This window comes from Phyllopteryx taeniolatus, chromosome 4, assembly GCF_024500385.1.
Source record: "Phyllopteryx taeniolatus isolate TA_2022b chromosome 4, UOR_Ptae_1.2, whole genome shotgun sequence".
NCBI classification, from domain to species: Eukaryota; Metazoa; Chordata; class Actinopteri; order Syngnathiformes; family Syngnathidae; genus Phyllopteryx; species Phyllopteryx taeniolatus.
In genome coordinates, this window is record NC_084505.1 from 6,319,098 (window position 1) to 6,345,653 (window position 26,556).

Genomic DNA, 26,556 nt, shown 5'->3' on the forward strand with positions numbered 1-26,556 from the left:
TCTATTGAAGAAACAAACTACAGCCGTGAAATGTATAGACAGATGAAGCCATGCTCAGTATTTAGAGTTGATCAGAAAAAAAATGCAAATGAAGTTCTGTCTGACAGGTGATTATGCGGATTATGATGGAGTAAAGATCATATATTTTAATGCTACTCACCTAATATATATATTTCATATACTATATATATATATATATATATATATATATATATATATATAGTATATGAAATGAATGACATGATAAATGATCTCTCTCCCTCTCTATAAATATATATATAGATATATACTCTCTCTCTCTCTCTCTCTCTCTCTCTCTCTTTCTCTCTCTCTATATATATCTATATATGTATATATATATATATATATATATATATATATATATATATATATATATATATATATACATATATAGATATATATATATAAACTCTCTCTCTCGCTCTCTCTCTCTCACTGGAAACAATGAGTCCCTGCAACTTATCATCACGGAGGACAGATAAAGTAATCTTCCACTATATGATGGTTGTTGGTTCACGGTCCTGCTATATATATAGATTTTTATTTGTACAATATGTTTGCGTTATCCATTGCTCTTGCTCTCTCTCAATATATTACTGTATGTTTCAGCCTGCCACGATGGCACATTTTTTAGGACGATATCTTTTCCCAAAAACAATCATGATAAATGATAGTATTGGTTGTTTTTTTAATGCCACTGAAATAATGATATTATAGAGCACCATAAAGTACATAATTTTTAATAACAATTAACTTTCAATTCTAAAGAAAACTAAACATTGGCATTGGAATGTAGAACAAGAAATAAAATATGTTTGATAATAAATACAAATAAATCATAATCTGGCTCTGCTTGCAAAAATTGCACTTAAAAAAATAGTGAACATTTGTCAAATACTGTAGGTATTAACCTACAGTATTTTACAAATACTATTAACAGTATTTGTATATTTATATATTATTTTACAGTATTAACCTATTGTCATTAACCCACTAAAGAGACCCAAAAAATGTCCTAAAGCCTGCCAAATTTGAATGAAAAAAAACCCCAACAAAAACACCATGTATGCACTAGAAAGCATTTGATCTTTGTCACTGCTTTTAAGTCAGATGCCATACATTTTAATATTAGTTATTTTTTAGTCTTTATTTTTATTTATTGTATGACTGTTGTTGTGTTATGTACTGTATAATTTCTGCTGCGTCTTGGCTTTTGAAAAAGAGATTTTAGCTCTCAATACGCTTTTACCTGGTTAAATAAAGGAGAGATCAAATGTAAAATAAGGCCCGCCCCCAAGCTGCTGTACTGCCATGTCAGACCTTTACCTGTCAATCAAATGACGCTGAAAATGAGTTTGCTGAAGTGAACTACTGCCTGAGTATTGATAACATGTGCCGCTGTGGTTATGGTTGTGTGTTATGTATGTGATGTGGGGAACAACACACGCGACTCCGAGCGCTGACATTTTAACAATATCGCCGTGGTCGAGTGAGCTTTTTAGCTCCAGCCCTTAGCTCGCAAGCTTGTTAGCTCGACTAGCGAATGGAATAAACAGACAACTTAGTCAAGTTCAGAAAAAACTCCTGTGTCCATTGTATGGAACGCTAACCTGCCCTACTCTGTCTCTGATTGGCTAGCCACAAGACAGAATTCATAATTTTGATTCATTGTGTAGAAGGTCTTCACGAACACACACACACACCTACACACACACCTATTCATTCTGCGTCTGCACACACGTGGTTTAAGACCCGCCCTACGTATGTCTGTGTCTGTGCGTGCGTGTGTCTGTTGGTGGAGAGCTTCCACACGGAGCGAATCAAAAGTATGAATCCTTGGTGCGAGGCAATCGGAGGCAGAGTGGGACGGGTTATCATTAGAATTATAATTGTTGTGGTAACGTGGAGCAGCAACGGCGTTTACAACACAACCACAACTGGAATCTTTAAGGGAAAGTTCAATGTGTATTTTATATATATATATATATATATATATATATATATATATAATATACACATTCCTTAACTGTCCTATGCACTCTTAACCTGACGTAATATCTACTTGGTAAAAATATGAACTTTATCATTCTGGCTCATGGGAAAATGAAAATTGAAAATACATTGGACCTGGAGTTAATCTGGCTTGATTTAAAATGGCTCTGAAGTGAGTTTGACCATAGCCTGTACTTCATAACAGCACAACCTAACACCAAAGCTTCAGGACAATGAAAATCCTAGCCGGAAGGAGAAGTTACCTTGCTGGCCGACCTACAAATGTTTCACATAGCTAACCCATGTATAGTGTTGTTTTGATCAAATCCACATCCGCATTAATTGCCCTCTAAAAAAAACTGGGTCAAATGATGAACAGATATAGATTATAGGGAAGGTCCAGGTACCATTTTTGTTGGCAAAAGCAACTACATGGCAAAGTGAGTTGGCACCAACACAAGCAGACAGAGGGACATAGGGGCATTTCATGTGTTGAGAAAAAAAAGCTGCAGCAACAAAATGGCTCACCAACTGCACAAATGAGCATGAAAAAACTGGACAAGGAAGAAAAAGGGAAACAACGACTACTGTAACCTGCTCCCTTACCTGTACATGTCTTTATGGATACCATTTACTAACAGGGGCATTTTGGGGGGGAGTGTGTTGCTATGTCTACATGCACCCCTGGTTGTATGAGCGAAGGCAATACACACAAAGACAAAAAAAAAATAAAAAAAATGACTATATATATATAACTCCTGTGAGTGACAACATAACATAAAAATAAAACAAGTTAAACAAATAAATTTTACTTCTTTGAGGACAACTTGTGTAGTAATCTTTTCACACAGTGTCTTTTGTGTCATTCATACTTCGTCACATGTGGATACGAATGTGTACAATTCAAGAGTATTAGAACTTTGTGGTAATTCTCCTGTGGACACCCACAAAACATTCACGATAATACACACATACACTCACAAACATCTGCACGCACGCACACACACACACACACGCACGCACACACACACACACACACACGCACAGAGTTTGCATCAATACAAACATTGAATGTGTTAAATGTCTTTGTTAGAACATACTGAGGATGACAATGGTTAGAAAATGGCATATTCTATCAAATAAAACTGGATGATCATTGTTAGCTTCTGTTTTTACCTGTTTGTGTGTAGGCACTCTGCACTCCCGCCTCGGATTGACCTGTGCATCTCCAGGGCCTCACTGTCATTGCCATGACGATGGGTAAACAAATGAAAATATCACCCGAAAAAACACAACAGAAGAGGATGGCAACTCAGACAGGCATGTGATTTTATGAATGAGAAAAACCATGAAATAATTTATGATTTACTGGATCATTAAATCGTCATTAAATAATATTCAGTAGACTGATATTGAAATGCAGCATGATACAACCACTAGTGTCACACTGTTAGTAGTATTAGTAAAAGATAGTTTGCAAATAAAATTAGGCTGTATTTTGAAAATATTAATATCTATATTAAGAGTTGTGATTTTTATGCGAAATGAAACGCAAGGAAAATGAATCTCTAAACTATGTTGTCTTTGTCCATTTTCATCAATATATTATTAAGTAAATATTTAGCACAGTGTCATCCCCAAATCTAAATCTCCAAAAGGTTACCTGTCTTCAGAGTACTCGTAGTCTGAGTCACCAGAGCGTTGGTGCTCCAAATGGGAATCATGGTCATGGGAAGGTGACCGAGAGTGGTGGCGGTTCTGATGAATCTCATCCAGGCTCCTGATATCAAAAATGCTGAATTACTTTTGCCAAACACAAACACATACAGTTAGAGTAAAATGAATGGAAATGTATTCCTGTTGTGTAATTTGGCATTTTTGATGAAAACGTTCAAATGTGGTCTGTATAGGTCAATAAAAAACAGTGACGACATCATTGGTAGACAAAGACAAGCCCACATGAGGCTTGTCTTTCCAATAACTGACAATGTCAAAACAATTTAATCACAAATAACTGGTGGTTGTCAGAAACTTCAATGGTGTAGTCAGTACACTGCTACCGTTTCAAGTTTGACACAAAGTTGTAACGTCTGACTAAAATTCCGCTACTTCTTTTGAAATGATGTATGTTGCGATCTAATTATGAATATAATTAGCATTCGTTAAAATCTTAGACAGGAGTTTCAAACTCAAATGCGCAGGGAGCCAAAACTTGAAGCACACCAGGTCGCGGGCCGATACACATTAATTGAACAGACTAAAGTGAAATGTTTTTTTACCATAAAAGTTAAACAAAACAGACAGGATACAATATTATTAAAAAATGAATCAACTTCAAATGTTGCTCTGCATAAAAATGCTTGTTAAAATTCTACAAATCCAAAATATGAACATGATGCAAAAAACCTTTAAAATATAATATAAATTGTGCTGAAAGTTAAAATAATAAATTCAAACTATAAAGTTTCTTTGCTCTTATGCCATTTTTTTTTAGAGCTGTTGGTATTTTGCTTCAAACCCAGCACGAAGGTAAATACATTACATTACATTCTCACCCTTGACAAACTCACACAACTCACCAGGTAGGAAAAACAGTCAACATGCTTGCTCAATCCTCTCCCTGGAAAACTCGTTAAAGAGCTGTTTTCAATTTCTACTTAAAATTATTAGCACAAAAAAAGGGGGAACAATTTTGAATAGTCATTATTTATAGCTTATTAGGCCACTAATATACTTGTATTGGCCACTTGAGATCAAACTGGGTTGAATGTGGGTCCTGAACCAAAATGAGTGGGGCACCCTGATCTACAACATATAAAACACTGACTGATGATCATATCTTGTCAACACAAACAGTGAAAGTGACACGTGACCAATTTGCGGAAGCAGTTTACACTGACCTTTGCATGGGCACATGTGCAGGCCGCGACCTCGCCCTGCACGAATCCTCTCGGTGAGGAGATACAGAGCGAGATCGATGCTGAAAGGCACGCTGCTGTTCGGGCACAGCCAACGTACTGCCTCGCTCTCGTTCCCTGGAACTATGCTCTCCTCCTACAAAACGATCGAAAAACAAACACACACCAAAAGATCAAATGTATATCCTTTCATACCGACACATTATTGTGAGAATTGCGCTCCTAATTACCCTAAGGTGTGATATGCTTTAGTAAAACATCAAGATGTTTCACAGGTAAATGGTCAATTTGCAAACAAGCCTAAATAGCTCTTTCTGCAATGTTCTGTTAGACAAGAGGGTGTACTTAGCATTTGCTAAAACTTCGAATTGCATACAGCAGGGGCTGTCAAAGTGTGGAACCTTGAGCCTCTCCTAAGAGAAACAAAATGGTCAAAGCCACCCCTGCTCGACTATCCCTGCTTTCCCCTGGATGATATTTTTGTGGAGGTTTATGCTCACCTCAGACATTGTCTCCTCTTTCAATTTAGGGACTAAAAATCAACAATTTTTTCCTTTCACGTAACAGAATTTAGCTTAGCAGGTGAAATGTTTCTCATGTTGCTGTACTGTCCTGGAAGTCCTGTGGGGTACCCCCAAAGGCAGCCTAATCCTTTGAAAACCATCACGATACAATATTTAGCGAACACACACACACACACACACACACACACACACACACACAGACACATGTCGGATTACTATTATTGTGATTGTAAGAAAACTATTTGCATTGGGTTAAAAGGAAGAAACAAAAAAGAATAAAAAAAAACAGCTGCACAGCAATTTCAAACATCAAAATGACCCATATCAGTTTTTTAATAATATATGTGAATATACTATAGAGGCGGCACGGTGGCCGACTAGTTAGAGCGTCAGCCTCACAGTTCTGAGGTGCGGGGTTCAATCCCCGTCCCCGCCTGTGTGGATTTTGCATGTTCTCCCCGTGCCTGCGTGGGTTTTCTCCGGGCACTCCGGTTTCCTCCCACATCCCAAAAACATGCATTAATTAGAGACTCTAAATTGCGAATGGTTGTTTGTTTCTATGTGCCCTGCGATTGGCTGGCAACCAGTTCAGGGTGTACCCCGCCTCCTGCCCGATGACAGCTGGGATAGGCTCCAGCACGCCCGCGACCCTAGTGAGGAGAAGCGGCTCAGATAATGGATGGATGGATGAATATACTATAGAGTTCAACAAATGACAGTTAATAGGGCACAACAAAAACAGTCAAATTATAAAGCAGTTAACATGAAAAGTGTCTTAAAAATAAATAAAACCATTAATTTCTGTCAGATATTTGAGACATGCAGAGCAATAATGGGAGACTTAGTGGAATGTGAGTGAACTAAACCTACAGTTCTACATGCACTTCGTGTGACAAGTGTTTCTACAGTCAGCAGAGGAGGAGAACTTTTTACTGTAGCCCCTGGGATACGGCACACCAATAAAATAAAGTCATAATAACGTACACCACCAGTCCAATAGAAATATATTGACTTGCTCATATAATAGAAGATTTGGGTGCAAATTGTTGGATTTCAGAGGTTTAGGGGCAATAATATGTTCTCTCACCCAGTGCTGGATGCCCATAGGCTAACTACAAGGCAACATGTAGTAACCATGCCCCCTACCCACCTTTAGTCACTATCATCAAACCATCATCAAACTCAGTATCAATGATGCGATGAGACCCTGCACTCACGCACACACATACAGTACAAAAGACGATCAGATTGGGAGGTTCTTGATCTTGTGCACTAAGGGAAAAATCTAGATCAAGAAAGATCCCACACACAAGCATACTTTTGGTTCTCAAGCTGACAGAATGTTGTTAAAAGACTTACTCTGTAGTTTCTTGCTGGGGCTGTCTCCGTGAACGTGTCTGCGTGGAAGGTATGGGGAAGGCTGAGGCAAAGGTATTGAGGACACATCATGTGTCTGGAGTTTATACCAGTGAGGAATGTCATCCAGCAAGGCGGTCTCCAACTCTATCAGGATCTGAGAGAAGGCACAGAACAAAAGGGAAGACACTATACTCTCTCGTTGTGCTCTTAGATTACAGCATACATAGACTAGCTATGACCATGAACCAATTCAGACAGCGGGAAACCAGTTAAAAAGGACTTGATTGGAAAGGGTGGTGGGCCTCAAACCTACCTCGCCCATGAATTCGCTTTCCTCTTCCTGGACCCTGGGTTGGTCCCAGACGGTGATCTCTAGCATGCGCTCGCGAAAATCTCTGCGGTGAACATGTGAATATATGAAGGTCTGATTCCACTTGGGCTCTGCGCTCTTTTTCACGGTTTTTGTCCGACGTTTACTCTTGTCACTGTAACGGAAGCATTAAAGAATATGCAGTTTAAAAACAAACAGACAACTTTTGTCATAGGGTATGTGTTTAATCTCCTCCTCAGCCTCCATGTTAAGGTCTATTTGGGGATGGTTTGTCAGGAAGTGGAATCTCAGATTCAGAAGCAGCAGTGTGGTTTTTCGTCCTGGCTGTGGAGCAGTGGACAAGCTCTATACCCTCAACAGGGTCCTCAGGGTGTATGGGATTTTGCCCAACCAGTGTGCCTGTGTTTTATGGACCTGGAGAAGGCATTTGGACCTTGTATTGTGTGTGTGTGTGTGTGTGTGGGGGGGGGGGGGGGGTGCTTTTGGAGTATGAGGTACTGGACACCCTGATATAGGCTGTTCGGTCCCTGTACGACCGGTGTCAGAGTTTGGTCTGCATTGGCGGCACTAAGTCGGATTCATTTCCAGTGAGGGTTGGACTGCCCGTTGTCACCCATACTGTTCAGAACTTTTATGGACAGAATTTCTAAGCGCAGCTGAGGCGTTGAGGGGGTCCAGTTTGGTGGCCTCAGTATTGCATCTGTTTTTTTGCAGATGATGTGGTTCTGTTGACTTCATCAAGCCGTGATCTTTAACGCTCACTGCAGCACTTAGCAGCCAAGTGTGAAGCGGTTGGGATGAGAATTAGCACCTCCAAATCTGAGACGATGGTAAAGGTGTAGTGGCCTCTCCAGGTTGGGAATGAGATCCTACCCCAAGTGGAGGAGTTCAAGTAACTCTGGGTCTTGTTCATGAGTGAGGGAAGAATGGTGCAGGAGATCACCAGGCGGATCAGTGAAGAGTCTGCAGTAATGCGGACTCTGTATTGGTCTGTCGTAGTCAAGAAGAAGGAGCTGAGCTGAAAGACAAAGCTCTCAATTTACCAGTCGATCTATGTTACTATCCTCACCTATGGTCACCAGCTGTGGGTCGTGACCAAAAGAACAAGATTAGGGGTGGGCATTGGTAAGAACCACACGATTCAATTAGATTTAGATTCTTTAGGTTGCAATTTGAAACAAAACAACAATGGCTCCAGGGCTGCAGTTTTATTTTGCTTCCGGTAATAGTCTTTTTGCGGTATAATCCAACTCAGAAGGTCCTGTCAACTGTAGGTTTTTTTCAAAAAATGGAGTGCCGTTTCCAAGCAAAAATACTGGCAAACACAATAAAACGTGCCAAGTGTGACCATTGCATCAGCTGGAGGGGCGTCACTGGCGTGGGGAAGGATGGACAGTGTCTGAAATGTCAATGCCTCTGATACCAGAAGATCCATCCATCCATTTTTTTATTCGCTCATCCTCACTAGGGTCGCGGGCGTGCTGGAGCTTATCCCAGCTGACTCTGGGCGAGAGGTGGGGTAGACCCTGAACTGGTCACCAGCCAATCGCGGGGCACATATAAACAAACAACCATTCACACTCATATTCACACCTACGGGCAATTTAGAGTTTTCAATTAACCTGGCCTGCAATTGGCTCGCGACCAGTTCAGGATGTTTCCCACCTCTCGCCCAAAGATAGCTGGGATAGGCTGCAGCATGCCCGCGACCCGTGTGAGGATAAGCGGTATAGAAAATGGATGGATGGAATTAACCTAGCATGCATGTTTTTGGGATGTGGGAGGAAACCGGAGTACCTAGAGAAAACCCACGGAGGCATGGGGAGAACATGTAAACTCCACACAGGTGTGGCCCGATTTGAACCCGGGTTCTCAGAACTGTGAGGCAGTTAAGCAGTCGGCCACCATGCCGCCGATACCAGAAGACCGATCCTCAAAAATAAATTTCCATACTTTTGATACTTCAGTCATTTGAGGAACTGTTTTTGCAGGACCGTATCACAAAGGAAATCGGTGGTATTGATCATTAGAAGACGCACACAAGGAGAACATAGAGCAGTGGCACAATCTCACCGCAGCAAAAGCCATACAATGCGAATCACATGCAAAGCGCCAGGTGGTGAATCGTTTCGGAGGTTTTGCTGAATCGATATTGAATTGCGGAGAATTGCAATGCATTAATGAATCAACATTCTAATCTTGCGAGCAGTTTGAAAACTGCATATTCTACCTTTACTATTACAATGGGACATAGAATGAACTGCAGAACTTTTTGTTGCACTAAAAGTAGTGTTTGGGGCAAAACATTCTGGTGCAAAACACAGCAGTGAAAAGACAGCAGCAGAGAAACGTTACGAATACAGTCAGCAAAGGTCAGTCAGAAACATCCATCCATTCACTTTCGATACTGCTTGTCCTCATTATGGTCGCCGACGAGCTGGAGGCTATCCCGGCTGACTCTAGGCAACGGTGCGGAGGATTTGTTCAACACTAGTACAAAATTCTTCACGACAAACCTGCCAGACAAGTGACATTCCTTGTTCCTAAAGCTAGCTTCTGTACCTGGGGATCGGATAGCCAAGGTCCTTGCCTTTGGCTGTCACCCAGCTCTCTAAGCACCCAACCCCCTTAGCCCCTCCCACAGGTGGTGAGCACATGGGAAATTGGACCCACATTGCCTCTTCGGGCTTTGCCTGGCTGGGCCACATGGGTGCAAGTCTGGCCACCAGGCGCTCCCCATCCGGGGCTCCGGTGACTGGCATCTGGGCGAGTGAAAACGGCGTCCATTTATTTTCATCGTCATAGAGGGTTTTTGAGCATGCTTTATCCCTGTTCCTCACCACGGACCTGTTTTCCCTGGGTGACCCTAACATGGGCATAAAGCCCACAACAACAGGATCATTGGGATGCACAATCCCCTCCACCACGATAAGGTGAAGGCTCAAGGAGGTGTACATGCTCATGTATGATACAAAATGACGTCTGTGCATTACTCACCTTCTGTCTGGGAGGAAATACATCTTGACATATGGGTTCCGAGGGCGTCCATCCGGTCGGGATGGCAGGTCTATGGCTTGAAGGACGTTGACGATGAGTTGATGGCCTACTTTGTCATACCAAAGTTTCACCTGTAATGTTATTTGGAGGCATTTAACCCCTGTCTGTATACAGTACGTACAGTATGGCCATTTAGATGATGTATCATTTGGCTTATATCCCTGAGGTAGGTACTTACCGACAGTTGTCCAGGCAGTACCAGAGGAAGGTCTCTCAGGGTTCCTGGGCTTGTTGGGGACATCACTGATATAGAGGGACGGTCCATTTTCTGTGACTCAAAGGAACTAGAACCTGCTAAAGATTAGGGAGTACAGCACCAACTAATGTAAAACAAAAATAGAAACAACAGCCACTCCAAGATAATAAAGTTATTTTTTTTCTTAAAATAGACAAACGCTTTCGCATTTAATTTCATCCATCCATTCAATTTTCCGAACCGCTTATCCTTACTACGGTCGCAGGTATGCTGGAGCCTATCCCAGCTGACTCTGGGGGAGAGATGGGGTACACCCTGAACTGGTTGGCAGCCAATCGTGGTGCACATACAAACAAACAACAATTCACACTCACATTCACACCTACGGGCAATTTAGAGTCGTCAATCAACCTACCATACATGTTTTTGGGATGTGGGAGGAAACCGGAGTACCCGGAGAAAAGCCACGTAAGCACAGGGAGAACATGCAAATTTCACACAGGCAAGGGCAGATTTGAAGCTGGGTCGTCAGAACTGTGAGGTAGATGTGCTAACCAGTCATCCACCGTCCCGCTACATTTAACTTCATAATTTAAAAAAGAATAATTACAAATATTAGATACTTACTAGATTCGAGAGGAGGATGAGATGACTCTGGGATTCTAGGAATGTCCCTATGAAAATAAAAAAAATCTCCAACATCTGTCATCTTTCGAAGCACAGGTATCAATTTAATGCCAAGCAACAGCTACACGAGCAAAAAATGTATGTATGTATGTTTAACATGGAGGGAAGTAGCAGGAAAAATAATGATAAGGGAAAATCTATAATGTAAAGGATTTGAGGTAAATTGTGGGGGGCAGGTTCCACCAATTAAATTCAACACTACTTACTGATATGCTTTATATACTTTTCTCAAGAGGTTTTTGGACATAATTCGGTGAATAGAGCTTTTAGATAAAGAAAGGAGAAATGAAAAATATCTGTCAGATATTTTTTCCCCAGCTATTATAATGATTCTTATACATTAATGAAGCCACTCTTACCCTATGGGTCTTGAAACAACAAGTTCCACTTGAGGCTCAGCTTTTGATTCAAGAATTATGTTGTACACCTCTTTCTTGGTTGCCCCTGGCAATGACTTCCCATTCCACTGCAACACCTCATCACCTATAACAAAGATTGCAGAAACAGCAACGTGAATACGTAATCCATAGTTCTGTGGAGTGGAATCCGTGGAGTAGTCAGCATACAATTTTTTGATTGTTTGTGCATATTTTAAAGGTGTACGAAGCTCCCCAGATTAATTTTGCCCATACTCTTATGGACCTCTACCATACTTTTATAAACACTTTCTATACTCTTTAACCTCTTTTAAACTCTTAAAAATACAGCAATGCACAGTTGTATTGTACACTACGTAGATTTTGTACCTTGTAATATGTGTTTTAATGACTTTTTCTTTACAGTTTTAATGTTTTTGGCTAGGAAACAAAAAAATACAGCATACACACAAAACCCTGTAATATGGCGAATTCTGTGTGATATGAGTCTGAAAAAAATGCAATGCAGTGAATCTGCAATAGGTGAACCACAATATAGCAAGGGAACAATGTTTTAGGAATATTTAATAATATTAAATAATATTACAGCTATGCAAAGAATCAAATGTTAAAATGATATAATTAAATGTAAAAACTACTTTAAGCCTCTGGTTGTGTATTCTTCAGCTGTAACACCAAGACAGTCTTGGCGTGCTGAGAACAGGGGATCCTCAGCCAATAAACAATGTATACAGTAGTTGGTATACTGTTTGATGCTTTACTACTTCCTTGAGTCTTCATTCAATGATGCCATTTGATGATTTTTGCATTCAAAATTGAGTCTGTTTATAAATGCTGTGTGTATTAGGATTGTACAATTTGTGAGTAAGGAGGCTTTATGGAACTGGACCCCTGTCTGGGATGATGAAATCTGACGATTGTCTGAGCAAGTATAACTTCGGCCTAAAATACTTTCAGATGCAAGTGCATGCCATGCCATTATATGGTCCACCGTGCACAAAAGAACCATATTGTACCACCCAGAGAACAACGGGGGTGTGGAAAGGCTAATTAGAACTTCGAAGAACTGAATTACGGCTTGCCTTGATAAGGGGCACAAATTCAGCAAGGTGCTTACCCAGATTCTCCGGACCATCCAGGCTACCATGCAAGCAACAACTGGGGCATCTCTAGGTCAACTAATGACTCGAGGAGAACTGAGGTAGTGTGCAAAGACTGGGCTGGGCACAGAACAGACCTGGACTACCTGCCAATACAAGCTTGGGACCTATTGATTGGAATTACTCCAATGGCTGGGTCCAGTAACCTATCTACTGGAAAATGGCACGCCCGACCAACTACACCAGGTCGCAGCTCCAGCGGGTCTCCAGTGGTGGTCTTGGGTTGGCAGACAGAGGATCTGGAGGACATTGTGTTCGAAGTAACCTGCTGTTGGTTGCCTGTGACTTGCCAATGTGAGTGAGCGTCCCGCTGTTGTGGGACTATGTGACGGAACAATGAATGACTATATGGAGGGTTGTGTTGCTTCAATAAGTGGAGAAAATATGATGTTTCTAGATGTTCTGTGTTAGTTATGTGCCTTGTTACTGGCCCATAAAGAGTTGTCAAATTTTGGGATTTGGTCTCACACCAATAGAAACACAATCAGCGTTGATATCAACCTCAAACTTATCTGTATCGATCGATTGATTGCTTGCTCTATCTCTCGCTCGCTCTCTCGCTCTATCGATTGCTTGCTCCCTTGATTGCTTGCTCTATCTATCGCTCGCTCTGTCTATTTGTCTATCTCTCTATCTAGATCTAGCACAACATTCAGACAGCATCTTCAGGCATTAAAGAAAGAGCACAAAAATATGTGGAGACAATGAAACACTCGAACAGTATGTAAATTACCTTGTCAGGTGACATTTTAACCAATAAAAACACACTTACAGCATTGCAGTATTGTATTTTATATTGATATTTTGCTGTATTTATGTTTTTATTATTGGAGAATTCATAAATAATTCTGAATGTCTTATACGCCATTACAAAAAATAAAAACATTCTGACTTTTTGCAAAAAAAAACAACACTCAAATAGGCAAATAACTGGGGGATTACAGTAAACCTGCTAACCTGCTCTTAGATGTCCCACGACATCTGCCAGGCTTCCTTTTTTTACTTTGGTGATGAAGGCCCCAAGTCTTCCGGTCTCTGTAATCTTCCCACCAACAACCTGGACAAATAAAAAGATTGAGACTCAAGACATAATTAAGATCACAAATACCTCCCCTGAGGGTAACATCTACTGTATTGTTTTGATAGCTGTTTGTTTGTTTGTTTGTACACAGGACTTCACACAAAAAAGATGGAAGATTCTCACAACATTTTGTGGTACAAGAACTCATATTTTGGCTCAAATAGATAAAATGCAGACAGATGAATTTCATTTTTATTGCTGCTGTTTTGAATGAAACTGATAATGAAATGAAATAACCCTGCTAAAGGCGTCACGGTTGACGACTGGTTAGCAAATCTGCTTCACAGTTCTGAGGACCTGGGTTCAAATCCGGCCTTGCCTGTGTGGAGTTTGCATGTTCTCCCTGTGCCTGCGTGGGTTTTCGTCAGGTACTCCGGTTTCCTCCCACACCCAAAAACATGTGCAGTAGGTTAACTGAAGACTAAATTATCTGTAGGTATGGATGTGAGTGTGAATGGTTGTTTATATGTGCCCTGTGATTGGCTGGCAACCAGTTCAGGGTGTACCCTGCCTTCTGCCTGCAGTTAGCTGAGTTAGGCTCCAGCATACCAGCGACCCTAGTAAGGATAAGCGGTGTAGAAAATGGATGGATGGATAACCCCGTTAAAATCCATACAGACGGACAAACATCCATCCATCCATCCATCCATCCATCCATCCATTTTCTGAGCCGCTTCTCCTCACTATGGTTGTGGGCGAGCCTATCCCAGCTAACATCGGGCAGGAGGCGGGTTACACCGTGAACTGGTTGCCATCCTATCGCAGGGAACATACAAACAAACAACCATTCGCACTCACATTCACACCTACGCGCAACTTTAGATTTGTCAATTAACCTACCATGCATGTTTTTGGGATGTGGGAGGAAACCGGAGTGCCCGGAGAAAACCCACGCAGGCACGGGGAGAACATGCAAACTCCACACAGGCGGGGCTGGGAATTGAACCCCGGTCCTCAGAACTGTGAGGCAGACGCTCTAACCAGTCTCACACCGTGCCGCCAACGGACAAACTAACGTCTTATATAAATACAAAAATACTGTATTTGCGTGTGAATTCACAATAAAGAGCATACATTGTCATCTACATCTACTGTACATGCTGCTGATTCCAGAAACTGGCATGACCGCAATGGTCATGAAGTCATATGGTGTTAAACAAATTATAATTATATACACCTTTGTTAGCATTCAACCATGGCGTAGGGCTATGCTTTATTATTTATTGTATATGCACACTCATAAGGTACTTGATTAGTTACATAATCAATCAGTCGATCAATCAATCAATTATTTGCCAGTGTTAACATACAGTTTGTTACTGTAAATGTATTTCTGCTTACTTTTAGGCCCAGGAGGGAACCAGCTTCTCGTGGCATTGCCGATCTCTTGCTCAGCGTGATACGTCCAATCAGATGATCGCCTTCTTTCGATGGCTGCCACGTTACTGGATGCTAAAGGGACCAAATACAGTGATGTCAAAACATTTTAGATGATGTGTCACATAGTGAACATACTGTGACACAGAGAAAGAAATTTAAGAAAGTACTGTTTGATAGTAGTTCTATTTAATTTGTTTTTCTGCTCACATTCTAATCAGTTAATTGATAAAGTTAATAACTTACAAATCATACCATGCAAAAAGGAGACAAACATTAATATTGTGCTGAAACTTACATGCCACACTGTGGGATCAAGCGGATCAGTGAATTGATGAAGTTAATAACTTACAAATCATACAATGCAAAAATGAGACAAAAATTAATATTCGGCTGAAACTTACATGCCACACTGTGGGATCAAGCGGATGACAGTCCCAATCACCTGCACACAATAAAAAAGATAAGGAGCTTCACTAGTTCTTTCATATAAATAATTAAAATCAAGACAAAAAAAAATGTTTAGAACTATGGTTACAGTTTGAAGAGGATGAAGTGGTCTGGATAAGATGCCCACAAGCAGGAGACCTGACTAAAAGCATTGAGACCAACAGAATTTTAAGGATTCTAGTCAAACCTTTCCTCGTGTTTGGAAAAATAATATGCTCTGACCCAAACCTCTTAATGCCCCTCTCCACAGTGTTGAATGTTTTGTTCCTGGCATGTTTTTATGGCAAACATAATTCGGAAGACTCATTTAACTGGGTGATAACAAACTAGTATAAAACCTCTGTTAGATATCCAAATCACTCATGGGAATAACTTGGCCTAAGGAGGTGTAATACACCTCCATGATACTCTGAATATTGGGCAATTATCTGACAAATGCATTGCCACAATAGTATTCTCATCTTCAGATAAAACAAACAGGTTATAATGTCAGAAGAAGACGTAAAGCCTTCCCGGGACTTTCATTTTAGAAGGTAAGTCAAATATGAATGCCTGGATGGAAATGTTGAGTGAAAGGGAACAAAACCCAAACACTATTTGGGAAGCAGAAGAGTCATGGTTCATGTGCCTCTGCAAACAAAACCATATATGGCCACTAGCTATTGGAAAGATGATAGTCTGCTTCCTGACTACTTTATTTGAGCAAGTCAGCGGAACCGCTGCTTAATTAGCTCAAGAGGCGCAGCACTCTTCACTCTGACATCTCTCCTTATACGCCTGCATGGGTGTGGTCTCCATCTACAGCGTAAACAGTGTAAATCCTGAGGGATGTTCCAAACAGGTGTTTGATGAGCATTCCTCAACTTTCTCAGTCTTTTTTGCCACCTGTCCCAGCTTTTTTGGAATGTGTTGCAGCCATAAAATTCAAAGTTAATGATTTTTTGCTAAAAACAATAAGGTTTATCAGTTTGAATATTAAATATCTTGTCTTTATAGTGTATTCAATTAAATATAGTTTGAACATGTTTTGCAAATCATTGTATTCTGTTTTTATTTATGTTTAACACAATGTCCCAAGTTCATTGGAATTGGGTTGTAAAATACCTCTCTGGCTGCCAGGCTAAACAAGAACACAGGTTGGGAAATTGAAAATACTGTCTGAGTAGACAGTATAACGGACCGTGGTGCTGCTATTCTGAAAAGTCCCATGACAATGCTTGGGAGAATAAATGCTGACTTGACACTTTGTGTTGCTGAATAAACCATTTTGGTTTGGGATGAAAACACACTGGTTATTGAATCCGGGGAATTGGGCTGCTTCTCTGACTAATGCTACTCTACATTAAATCAGTGTCCCCCACTTTTCACAAGTCAGCCGGAATAGGCTCCAGCCTAAAGCTTGGTTTATGCTTGATGCATTCGTGACGTTCACATGCCTCTGTGCGGCCAAATTACGTTATTTGAGGAACCACGCCATTCCGTGTGGCATCCGCATAGCCCCAAATTTTAGAAACCCCACGTAGGGACAGGAAGAACATGTAAACTCCACACAGGTGAGGCCGGATTTGAACTCAGGTCCTCAGAACTGTGAGGTGGATGTGCTCACCAGTCGTCCACCGTTCCGCCTAGGCATATTTCTAAATCGATAAATGTAATAAGACAAGCTATGGTTACTGTTATGGGTAGAAATATGGAAATTACTGGGCAGATTTTGAGACATATTTGCAAGAAAAAGTATGTAGCCATATAGCAGTGACAGCTAGTCAAGAGAGGGCGCTATAGGGGGTCGCACAACACTCAGCTGAGTTAATTTGAATAAGACAAAATTTAAATAAATAAAATGAAATAATAAAATACAAATATTTCAAAATATCTATTTTTAGATGAGCAGGACAAGTAGTATATAGTTAATGATGAGTAAAGATGTTTCATTCATCCCTGATTTTGTGAATATCTCGTAGTGTATTTCCAGTCTGGGGGTGCACAAACCTTGACCCAATGGGCCACTTCGTCAAGTCAAAGTTCTAACCTTTATATCACCTTTCCTTCTGCCTAAATCAGACTACAAGACAAATTTCGTCTCTCTCGATTACACTATGTCAGACTACTGCCATAAAATCTAGCCATGTGTCAGTCAGGCACTGGCAACACCCATCCATCCATTTTCTGAGCCGCTTCTCCTCACTAGGGTCGCGGGCGTGCTGGAGCCTATCCCAGCTGTCATCGGGCAGGAGGGGGGGTACACCCTGAACTGGTTGCCAGCCAATCGCAGGGTACATAGAAACAAACAACCATTCACACTCACAGTCATGCCTCCGGGCAATTTAGAGTCTCCAATTAATACATGTTTTTGGGATGTGGGAGGAAACTGGAGTGCCCGGAGAAAACCCACGCAGGCACGGGGAGAACATGCAAACTCCACACAGGCGGGGACAGGGATTGAACCCCGCACCTCAGAACTGTGAGGCTGACGCTCTAACCAGTCGGCCACCGTGCCGCACTCGCAACACTACACGACATAAATTACGATATCACTCTATCACGTCTTTTACGATCATTGGCCTCCATCTTGTTAAATCAAACACTGTCGGGGAAGTGGGACCAGAAAACGTGTCAATGCCACCAGATATAACCGTTACCATGGCGACAACAGAACGATTGTAATGTATTATGTTGATAAAGAAAAGATCAAAAAGAGGAACAACGTCTGGTGTTGTCCCTGGGTGCTCTGGGGAGGACAGTTTGGGTTGTCCTTTCTTCAAGGAGAGCTTGAGGTAATATCCACGTTACATACTTTTAATTAGGGCTGCAACAATCCAACTTTTTCACTTCGAATCCGAGACCGATATTGCAGCCTGGAGTTTTGACCGATTCCTGTCCAATATCAGCAATAATCATACATACATTACTTATTTTATAGTGTGGAATGTTAGAAAAGTATTGATCCAATTGAAATTACTCAAACAGAGAGCAATGATTAGCAACAGTTGGTATGAGGAAAACCTGACCCATTTATTATTAACCAATGGGTTACATGAAGTAACTTTAAAAATAAAAATATACTACATTAGAATAAAATAAAAAATATATTAGAAATAAATACATGTTATACTTTTAAAGTGCAAATAACAAAGTTCAATTTAATTATTTTTTTTACTGTCAGTATATGGTGGGAACAGCATTTGCCTCCTCCAATTGTGCGGCAATACACTTTTGAACTTCTTGATGCAACTGTGGTTTAGTTTTATTGACAATGTCGTGGCGGATAGGAAATTAGGACTCATGTAGTGAAGCTCAAGGTGTTTAGCGGTCTCCACGTGTGCCTTGTTGGGTTCACTGTTCCTCCTGTGCACTTGACCTCTGAGGGGCAGTGTGGGGCACGCAATGAGATACACACTTGCAGTAACAGAGAAAGTAAAAGAAGTCACAATCAATAGTTAATTTAACTTGTTTTCACAGACTTTGAAAAATATACATCGCCATTTTAATGTTTAAGATCATCAAACAAATGTAAATATCAGACAAATAAAACCCAAGTGAACTTAAAATGCTGTTTTGAAATGGTGATTTCATTAATTAAGGAAAAAAAATATTCAAAGACTATCCGCCAACATCCCCCGGACTCACAGCTGTGGTGTCCTTGAGCAAGACACTGATACCCCGAAATGCTCCCCGGGCACTTCAGCTGCCCCCTTCTCCAGTGTGTTCCACTAACATGTGTATGTGTTCACTGTGCTAGGGAAAATGCAGAGAACAAATTTCGTGTGCATGCATGCATGTTCATGACAATAAAGGTGATTGTTCTTCTTCTTCTTGTTAAATCATGAATTAATTGTGGCTAATCATAATTTGTGGTTAATTTTCACTGACCATGCCCAAGCCTGATTGCCTCCAGACCTGTTCAATCAAGAAATCACTTAAACAGAATATGTACCAACAAAATCAAGTCGGACAAAAGATCCAAAAAAGCTGCACCAAAGACAATGATCCAAAGAAATTTCAGAACAGTCAAGAAATAAAGTATTTGACATTTATCAGTCTGGAAAGGGTTACAAAACAATTTCTAAAGTTTTAAGATTCCAACGAACCATTGGGAAGACCTATTATCCTCACATGGAGAAACATGGAAGAGTGGTGAACCTTCCCAGGAGTGCCAGCCTACAAAGATTACCTCAAGAAAACAACAATGACTCATCCAGGAGGCCACAAAGGAATTCAGGACAACTTCTAAAAGATCTGCAGGCCACCCTTGCCTCATTTATGGTCACAAAACAATAAAGATGATACTGGGTAAAAATGGCATCCATGGCAGAGTTCCAAGGCGAAAACCACTACTGACCAAAAAGAACATAAAGGCTCGTTTGTCTTACTTTTGTGAAAAAAACATGAATGATTCCTAAGACTTTTGAGAGAATATTTTATGGACTGACGAGATGAAAGTTGAGCTTTTTGGAAGGTGTGTGTCTCGTTACATTCAGTGTAAATGTAGCACATCATTTCAGAAAAAGATGAAAGAAAAGAATCACACCAAGTCAAACTTGGTGGTGGTGGTGTGATGGTCTTGGGTTGAATTGTTCCTTCAGGACCTAGACAACTTGCTGTGATTGATGGAACCATGATTCTACTCTTTTAACAGAAAATCCAGAATGAGAATGTTCAGCCATCAGTTTGTGACCTCCAGCTGAAGCGCACTTGGGTTGTACAGCAGGATCACGATCCAAAACACACCAGCAAGTCAATTTCTGAATGGCTTAAAAAAACAAAATGAAGGTTTTGGAGTGGCCTCGTCAAAATCCAGACCTGAATCCGATTGAAATGCAGTGGCATGACATTAAAAAGGCCGTTCATCTTTGAAAACCCTAATTTTTTGCCAAAATGCAGCCAAAATATCTCCAGAGATGTGAAAATGAAAACGCATGATTTCATTTGTTGCCGCTGAGGATGGCCCAACCAGTTATTAGATTTAGCCGGCCATTACCTTTTCGCACAGGGCCAGGTAACTTTGAATATGTTTTTTCCCTTAATAAATGACATTAAAAACATTTTGAGTTCACTTGGGTTATATTTGTCCGATATTTACATTTTTACTTCGAGAAGCAGACCAATACTTTTTCACGGGATTGTATGCCAGAGAGTATTGTTATATTGCCTGTTTGTATCTGGTTATACAGCGTTTGTGTAACAATATTGATTATTTTGAGGGATTTAAGTGCTGCGAGTTTCATTCAAATTTTCATTAGCCGTCAATGCTGTTTTTCAATCATTGTGCTTTAGCTTCGAGCTAGCAATTTTTGTACACAAAAAAGAAGAAAGAAACCAAGTCCGTAATGTAGTTGAACATTCAAAAAGTGTAATTATTTTGTTTTGTGAGTTTAGTTTTACAGTGAACTTCAACTGGAGTGTCAATAAACGACTTTAAGCAAGCAACATTCACTCTCCTTGCTACTATGTTAGCCCCTTAGCAACCTGTTGTTGTGATCCTGTGGGCTCCCCGTGCCGTCCGGGCACTGCTGGATAGAAGTGCTGGAGCAGAGCATGGAACGGACTGCGGCGTTTCAGTGTCCTTCCTCAACAAGTTGTCCCCATCTTTGTCTCGGGTCCTCTACCAGAAGCCTGGGAGCTTCAGGGTTCTGCACAGGATATTCACTGTTCCCAGTATTGCGCTCTTCTGGACGGAGATGTCCGATGTTGTTCCTGGTATCTGTTGGAACCATCCTCCCAGCTTGGGAGCATATTTGGTTAAGATGTTACGGTACACTGATCCTGCTACCTGGTTATGCCGCTCCATGTTTGCCTTACCTGACAGTATCTTACACCCTGCTGTGATGTGCTGCTCTGTCTTTGGGGCTCCTTTGCACAGTCTGCATTTGGGGTCCTGATGTGGTAGACCCCGGCCTCTATTGATTTTGTGTTTAGGGCCTGTTCTTGTGCTGCCATGATTAGTGCATCTGTGCTGTCTTTCAATCCAGCCTTTTCCAGCCACTGGTATGCTTTCTCTATGTCAACCACTTCTTTAATTTGTCCGTGGTAGATGCCATGCAGGGGCTTTTCTTTCCATGACAGCCTATCTGCCTCCTTCTCCTTACTGGGCTTCTGTTGCTTGAGGCATTTATTTAGTAGTTCGTCCCTGGGGGTCATCTTCTTGATGTATTCTTGGAAACCTGTTGTTTCCTCCTGGATAGTGCCTGTGAAGCTTACTCGTCCTCGCCCCCTCTCTTTCTGCTTTGTGTACAGCTTCAGTATTATGCCAGTGAGCTATCTGATTACTGGCAGGGCATATGTGTTATCTTAATCTTGCCATTCAGATGACTATTCAGGATATCAATTGTCTGTACCCCTTTATCCATACAAGGGTTTTTTTATTTATATATATATATATATATATATATATATATATATATATATATATATTATTTTATTTTTTTTTTTAGCAGAGAGATTTCAATGTGTTAATCACGATTAATTAGCTACGAAAAAAACTGTATGTGAAAAATATTGACGCACATCACAGTTTGCTTTCTAAACAAACGCGGAACCTTTGTCTGTCAGTGCACAATTTCCTGGTACACCGATTACACTGATGAACACATCAAACGTTTTGGTTAACCATATCTCTATGTGGCTTACGGCTCACACAATGACGGAATCGGATGAAGGACTGTTGGGAGGCAAACCTAATGTAAAAAAACTACCCCATGGAAGCCACGATAAAAGGATGGCAAAAAGGAGTTTGCATACCTACAGACCCTCCTGTACAATCTAAATGCAAAGCATGTCAGAGCAAGCACAGAGAAAGCCGGAGCTGTTAATGCTAGCAGTCACGGTACGGGTTGTCGGCAAACCAAACTCGAGCAAAGTGACCGGATTCAGGACCAAATCTACTAAGCCATCATAGGAGAAAATCACAAGTTCACTGGAAAAGTGTATTGCTCTGGACTGTCAACCACTACTAGTAGTAGAAGATTAGAAAATGTGCTACTGATAGCGACATGCAATCCAAGTAGTCAACTGCCATGCAGAAAGACTCTGTTATTAATACAAATTACATCGGCGTCACTGCACGCATTACTCATGTCACAGACAGGACATGGTATCTACAGTCTTTTGCCATGACCACCAGACACTATGCTGAAAACTGTGCAGAGCATTTTCTCTCTGTTGCAGATGAATAGGGAATTCTACAAAAGGTAACCACAATTGGAACAGACATTGCATAAACATTGATAGATGCAGCAAGACACCTCCCATTCCAACACATGCTTTGTATTGCTCACATCTTACAAAGAGCCATCACTGTTAGCCTTGCTGGTAGTTGATTTAGCGATGCAAACTCTAACTTGAAAAAAAATATCCTGAAATGACACTTTAGGTTTCGGTTTATTGACTTTTGACCAGGAAATATTTGTTTTTGTACTGTTTTATATTGAAATACAGTCAAATGCATTTTTCCAGAGTTAACAGTATTCACATCAATGTCTATTATTTTATTCAGTTAAGCACTAAAATCCATCTAAATTTAAAAAAAAAAGTTTTTGGGGACAAATATTGTTATATGATTAAAATGTGATTAATCAAGATTAATTAGTTACAAAGCCTCTGGTGAATGAGTTTCCCCCCACCACTAATATATATATATATATATATATATATATATATATATATATATATATATAAAGTATGTATGTATGTATGCATATACAGTACGTATGTATGTATATGCTCCCCTGGAGAAAACTCCACCAGCCGCCACTGCAATACATTTATGAAATTGATTCTACAGAAGCCTCGAGCATGCCATGTTCCCGATTCTCCACTGTGGGCTCAGTCACCAAACATTTTTAGATTTTGAGGGGGAAAGAGAGCAGGACAGCGTCAAATGGCCGCAGTTTCTGGGTGTATAGGGATAGAGGAGGTCAGTTATGTGTGGTTGTGGCCAAAGCATGGCGGACTTTAAATGTAAGTAGGAGACGTTTCAAGACTACGCAAGACCGATTAATTGGAATTGACAGAAACGATAAAGAAAAACAATATGTAGCAACCATATTTTTAAAACATATCATTCAATATATCCCCTCCCTGAGCCGTCACCTTATTGTTGTGGAGTGGTTTGTGTGTCCCGATGATTCAAGGAGCTAAATTGTCTTTACACCCCTGGTAGGATCACCCATGGCAAACATTCCTAGGTAAGGGACCAGACAAAGAACGGCTCAAATGAGCCCTGATGATGATGAACACAAATGGAACTCAGTTTCCCTTGCGCGGACGGTTGTCACCGGGGCCCCCCTCTCGACCCATGGGGCCGTCCGGGCACAGCCCGAAGAGGCAACGTTGGTCCCCCTTCCAATGGGCACCTGTGGGAGGGGCCAAAGGGGTTGGGTATGTAGTGAGCTGGGTGGCGGCCAAAGGCAGGGACCTTGGCGGTCTGGTTACCAGCTACAGAAACTGGCTCTAGCGGCGTGGAATTGTCACCTCTCTGGCAGGGAAAGATCCTGAGCTGGTGTGCAAGGTTGACAAGTTATGACTAGATATAGTCGGGCTCACCTGCACAAACGGCTTGGGCTTCGGTAGCAGTTCTCTTGAGAGGGGTTGGACTATTTTCCACTCTGAAGTTGCCCATGGTGAGAGGCGCCGAGCAGGTGTGGGGACTGATTGCCCCCCGGCTCAGGGCCTGTACGTTGGGGTTCACCCTGGTGGACGAGATGGTAGCCTCCCTCCGCCTTCGGGTGGGGTGATGCCGCCTTCGGGTGGGGTGAGGGATCCTGACTTGTTTGCGCCGTGTGGGGCGGTGGGTGGGGTGGGGTGGTTGGTAGGGTGGGTGGCATTGGGTCCCTGCGGCCCCCACCGGGTGGCCAGTTGTCGGTGCGCCTTGGTGGGACCGGCGGACCGTCCTGGGTCCCTCAGTGTGGGACGTGTCCCATCCGCCGGACTGCTCTCGGGTGGAACCCTGGGCCTGATCCCGCCCCTTGATTGATTGGGTGGGGTCCTCAGCCGCCGCGGTGCGACCACAGCAATTACACGACACTTCTGTCAGTCTTTGTGCATGTAAAACGGTATCAATTCACTTGCATGTATCCGCAGACACACACCCCTAGGACTCTTTCACTGGGTGTGGGGTCATGCACTTATTGCGACAAATAACTCATGAATATGCAAATCGCTTGTGTATCCCCTCACTTATACTCTCGTTCTGTAGACTTTTATAATTCACATAATTAATGCCACCACACTTCAGTTGTACAGTCGGGTTCACGACCCTAGTCCTGTATACTTCTTCTCCTGTCCTTGTCCTGTTCTATCTTGTCCTGTCGGTCCTCACAGGGTGTAGCACTACAGGCTCATGCAACACTCATATTTAATGTTTCATTGTTGTAGATATTGTAATGATTTATTTATCTCATCCTGTTTAAAATCAGTGCTTTGTCTTTTGTCTTTGTTTGTCTCTCCCTTCGAGAAACGTTGTTCTGCTTGACTGATCAAGTCTGATTCTCAATAAATCTCAATTATAATACCACAGCGGAAGCTTAAAAACTCCACTGTGACAGTAAAACTGTTCCGGCATGAAAGGGATACATATTTTCCATTCTGCTTGACCTAACAGCTGAACAGGACAAAAACAAAACAAAAAAAGAGACGACCGACAGGAGCTGTGGCCGTAAAGTTGTTGGTGCCTGCCGTGGTGGCAATCCCGGAAAGCGTTGGTGGACACCAGTGGTATGGGATGCCGTCAAGCTTAAGAAGGAGTTCCATTGGGCCTTTTTGGCCTGTGGGACTCTGGAGGCAGCTAATTGGTACCGGCTGGCCAAGCGGAACGCAGCTTTGGTGGTCAGTGCGGCAAAAACTCGGGCGTGTGGGAGGAGTTCGGTGAGGCCATGGGGAATGACTTCTGGACGGGTTCGGGGAGGTTCTGGTCTACCATCCGGCGTCTCAGGAGGGGGAAGCAGTGCAGGGTGTCCAGGCTTTCTCTTAGAGATAGGGTGAGAAGCTCGGTCATCCGGGAGGGCCTCAGAGTCGAGCCGCTGCTCCTCCACATTGAGAGGAGCCAGATAAGGTGGCTTGGGCATCTGGTTAGGATGCCTCCCGGATCCCTCCCTGGTAAGGTGTACCATGCACGTCCCACCGGGAGGAGTCCACGGGGACGACCCAGGACACGCTGGAGAGATTTTGTCTCTCAGCTGGCCTGGGACCGCATGGGATCCCCCCCGAAGAGCTAGACGAAGTGGCTGGGGAGCGGGAAGTCTGGGCTTCCTTGCTTAAGTTGCTCCCCCCGGGACCAGGCCTTGGATAAGCGGAGGAAAATGGATGGATGAATGGATCATTAAATATTGTTTATTATTGACCATTATAAGGAAAATTAAACTGGGCTCACATTATATCTAAGGAGTGTATGGAAGGACTCGGCAGTCCAATAATAGCATTGGATATACAATGTATTCACAATACGTCACCACTCTTAGCTGTGTTTAACCTCCATATGTGTTGCAAAAAACAATTCATAGATATCGAAAGAGTGTTCCCATTTTATTTTGTTTGGCAAAAAAAAAAGGCCATATCGTTTTAAAGGTTTTACTAAATGTTTTGGTGTATTTTGATTACATACCATACTACCATTTGCCTTACAATATTGTATATTCAAAGCAAGAGTCATTGTTTATATTGTTAGCATAAATCTTACCTAATTTACATGAAGACACAGGTGAGAGTTACAGAGGAGGATACATTTTTGATTCATGAGAGCATGTTTAAAAACAAGTAATAATCACAAACCACACCGTCTACCCATTACTGGTACCTGAGTTATTGTAATCTGGATCAAAACATCTGGAACCCAACCTTACTGTCACCTGTGAAAGAGCTAAACTTTTGGAGCCTATTTATTTCTACCTACGGCCTCCATAAAACTGATCCCCAATATGGTGAGTTTTCGCACAGTTGATTATCACTTGCATAGGTGTGATAGTGAGCTGGTTAATACAACATGCGACCGTGCCTTGACTTTAGCTTTTGCATCTGGCAGTTTGTCAAGCAT

At 41.7% G+C, this 26,556-nt stretch overlaps 1 protein-coding gene across 31 annotated transcripts in view; it reads right to left on the reverse strand.

Annotated features, from left to right (window-relative positions):
• The window catches only part of rims1b (regulating synaptic membrane exocytosis 1b), a 146,735-nt gene that overhangs the window by 25,030 nt on the left and 95,149 nt on the right, over positions 1–26,556 (reverse strand). For 16 of the 31 annotated variants that reach the window (XR_009788359.1, XM_061772160.1, XM_061772174.1 and 13 more), the window contains 15 exons: positions 15,485–15,525; positions 15,045–15,155; positions 13,580–13,679; positions 11,445–11,568; positions 11,292–11,348; positions 11,026–11,072; positions 10,381–10,496; positions 10,143–10,273; positions 7,128–7,299; positions 6,815–6,968; positions 6,606–6,662; positions 4,914–5,067; positions 3,677–3,793; positions 3,190–3,252; positions 2,620–2,697 (listed from right to left, as the gene is read on the reverse strand). Coding sequence is in view for 30 of the 31 variants with exons in the window: in XM_061772160.1 (XP_061628144.1) it covers positions 2,620–2,697; positions 3,190–3,252; positions 3,677–3,793; positions 4,914–5,067; positions 6,606–6,662; positions 6,815–6,968; positions 7,128–7,299; positions 10,143–10,273; positions 10,381–10,496; positions 11,026–11,072; positions 11,292–11,348; positions 11,445–11,568; positions 13,580–13,679; positions 15,045–15,155; positions 15,485–15,525 (1,522 nt within the window). In the remaining variant the exon portion in view is untranslated. Of the gene's footprint in view, positions 1–2,619; positions 2,698–3,189; positions 3,253–3,676; positions 3,794–4,913; positions 5,068–6,605; positions 6,663–6,814; positions 6,969–7,127; positions 7,300–10,142; positions 10,274–10,380; positions 10,497–11,025; positions 11,073–11,291; positions 11,349–11,444; positions 11,569–13,579; positions 13,680–15,044; positions 15,156–15,378; positions 15,398–15,484; positions 15,526–26,556 lie in introns of those variants that run through there. The other 15 variants (XM_061772184.1, XM_061772181.1, XM_061772178.1 and 12 more) reach the window with 8 other exon arrangements.